The 1,671-nt window shown below is 53.7% G+C and overlaps 1 protein-coding gene across 1 annotated transcript in view; it reads right to left on the reverse strand.

Annotated features, from left to right (window-relative positions):
• Positions 1-1,671, reverse strand: part of LOC103812177 (fibronectin type-III domain-containing protein 3a-like) — a 22,750-nt gene that overhangs the window by 15,807 nt on the left and 5,272 nt on the right. Inside the window, exon 5 of the mRNA XM_009085187.1 lies at positions 519-759. Within this exon, the coding sequence (XP_009083435.1) occupies positions 519-759 (241 nt within the window). The remainder of the gene's footprint in view (positions 1-518; positions 760-1,671) is intronic.

Consider the following 1,671-nt stretch of genomic DNA (forward strand, 5'->3'; position numbering starts at 1 on the left):
GAGCTGCTCTCCAGCAGGTCAGTGCCAACCTGTGCTGGTGCTTGGGGTTATCCCTCCTCAGGGGCAGGACCTGCACTTGCCCTTGCTGAGTCTCAGTTGGTTCTTCTCCATCTCTCCAACCTGTCGAGGTCCCTCTGAAGGGCAGCACAGCCCTCTGAGCTCTCACCACTCCTCCCAGTGTTGTATCACCAGGAACCTGCTGAGGAGGCAACTCTGTCCCCTCAGTCCCCCGTGGATGAGTAAGTTGAACAAAACTGGTCCCAGTATGGATCCCTGTGGGACACCACTGGTGACAGCCTCCAACCAGGCTCTGTGCCACTGATCACAACTCTCAGCCACTTCTCAATGCCCTTTCCTGACCAGGCTCCTGACACCTGGAGTGTCCCAAGATCCTCCCCACCCCAGGGAAGGCTCAGGGAGTCTAACACCCACAGCAGTGTGCAGGAGAGCCATGGGCAGCACTCAGCTGCCCAACCTGGAAGCTTTCCCACGCGTTTAGGCATCCTCTGTGCTCTCACCTTGCTCCTGGAAGACGTGTGGTGGTGGGTGCTGGTGGATGAACTGTGGTGGCATCTCTCCCGTGCCAGGGACTGGAGGGTACACAGGGTGAGGGTGAGGTGGGAGCAGAGCATGGTGGTGGTGCAGGTAATGTGGCACATGGGGAGGAGGAGGAGGAGGAGGAGGAGGATGCATGGAAGGATGGAATTCAGCTGAGTGTGGCAGCACCACCACTTTACGAACTCCGTTTTCTTCCACCACCTGCCACACAGTGCAAGAGATTAAAGGTCAGGACAGGAGAGTCTTATTGCATAAGGAATCTCTGTGCTTGAGGTCATCTCCACAGCCTGACAGGGACTTGCATCCCAAACTCAATCCCAGTGGAAACCAAACATATTCCTGGAGGGAAGTGGAGTGTGAGGCAGTCAGAAGCTGAGCCACACACATCAGGGCTGAACAATCAGAGAAACACAGGATAGTCTGGGTTGGAAAGACCTGAAAGCTCATCCAGTTCCACTCCCTGCCATGGGACACCTTTCACTAGCCCAGGTGTCTCCAAGCCCCATCCAACCTGGCCTGGAACACTCCCAGGGATGGAGCAGTCACAGCTGCTCTGGGCAACCTGTGCCAGTGCCTCAGCACCTCACAGGGAACAATTCCTTCCCAATATCCCATCTGTCCCTGCCCTCTGGCAGTGGGAAGCCATTCCCTGTGTCCTGTCCTTCCATCCCTTGTCCCAAGTACCTCTGGAGCTCTCTTGGAGCCCCTTTAGACACTAGAAGGGGCTCTGAGGTTTCCCTGGAGCTTCTCTTCCAAGAGTGAAAGCTTTAAAGCTTACTCAGAAACTCCTGATTTTGAGCACTGCTAAAAATGATTCCTGTTTAAACATTTGTTTTTAACTATTTCCCTTTCAAAATGCCTTAATTTCAAGGCAAAGCAAACTGGTGACTTTGAACATCTCTACTAACAGCTCAAACAGCACATGAGGTCTGACCTGCTGGGACTTTTAACAACCCAGAGGAGTGGAAAATCTGAGGATGGAAAAGCCAAGCTGGGAAGGAAGGTGCTCATTCCACATGGCACTGGCATCAGTGTCAGTACCACTGACATCCCCTCCACCCTCTGCTCTAGCACTGGTGATTTGCTGCATGGTAAGGACATCAGAGCAGGGAA

The sequence above is a fragment of the Acanthisitta chloris genome, unplaced genomic scaffold (genome assembly GCF_000695815.1).
Source record: "Acanthisitta chloris isolate BGI_N310 unplaced genomic scaffold, ASM69581v1 scaffold5642, whole genome shotgun sequence".
Lineage (NCBI taxonomy): Eukaryota > Metazoa > Chordata > Aves > Passeriformes > Acanthisittidae > Acanthisitta > Acanthisitta chloris.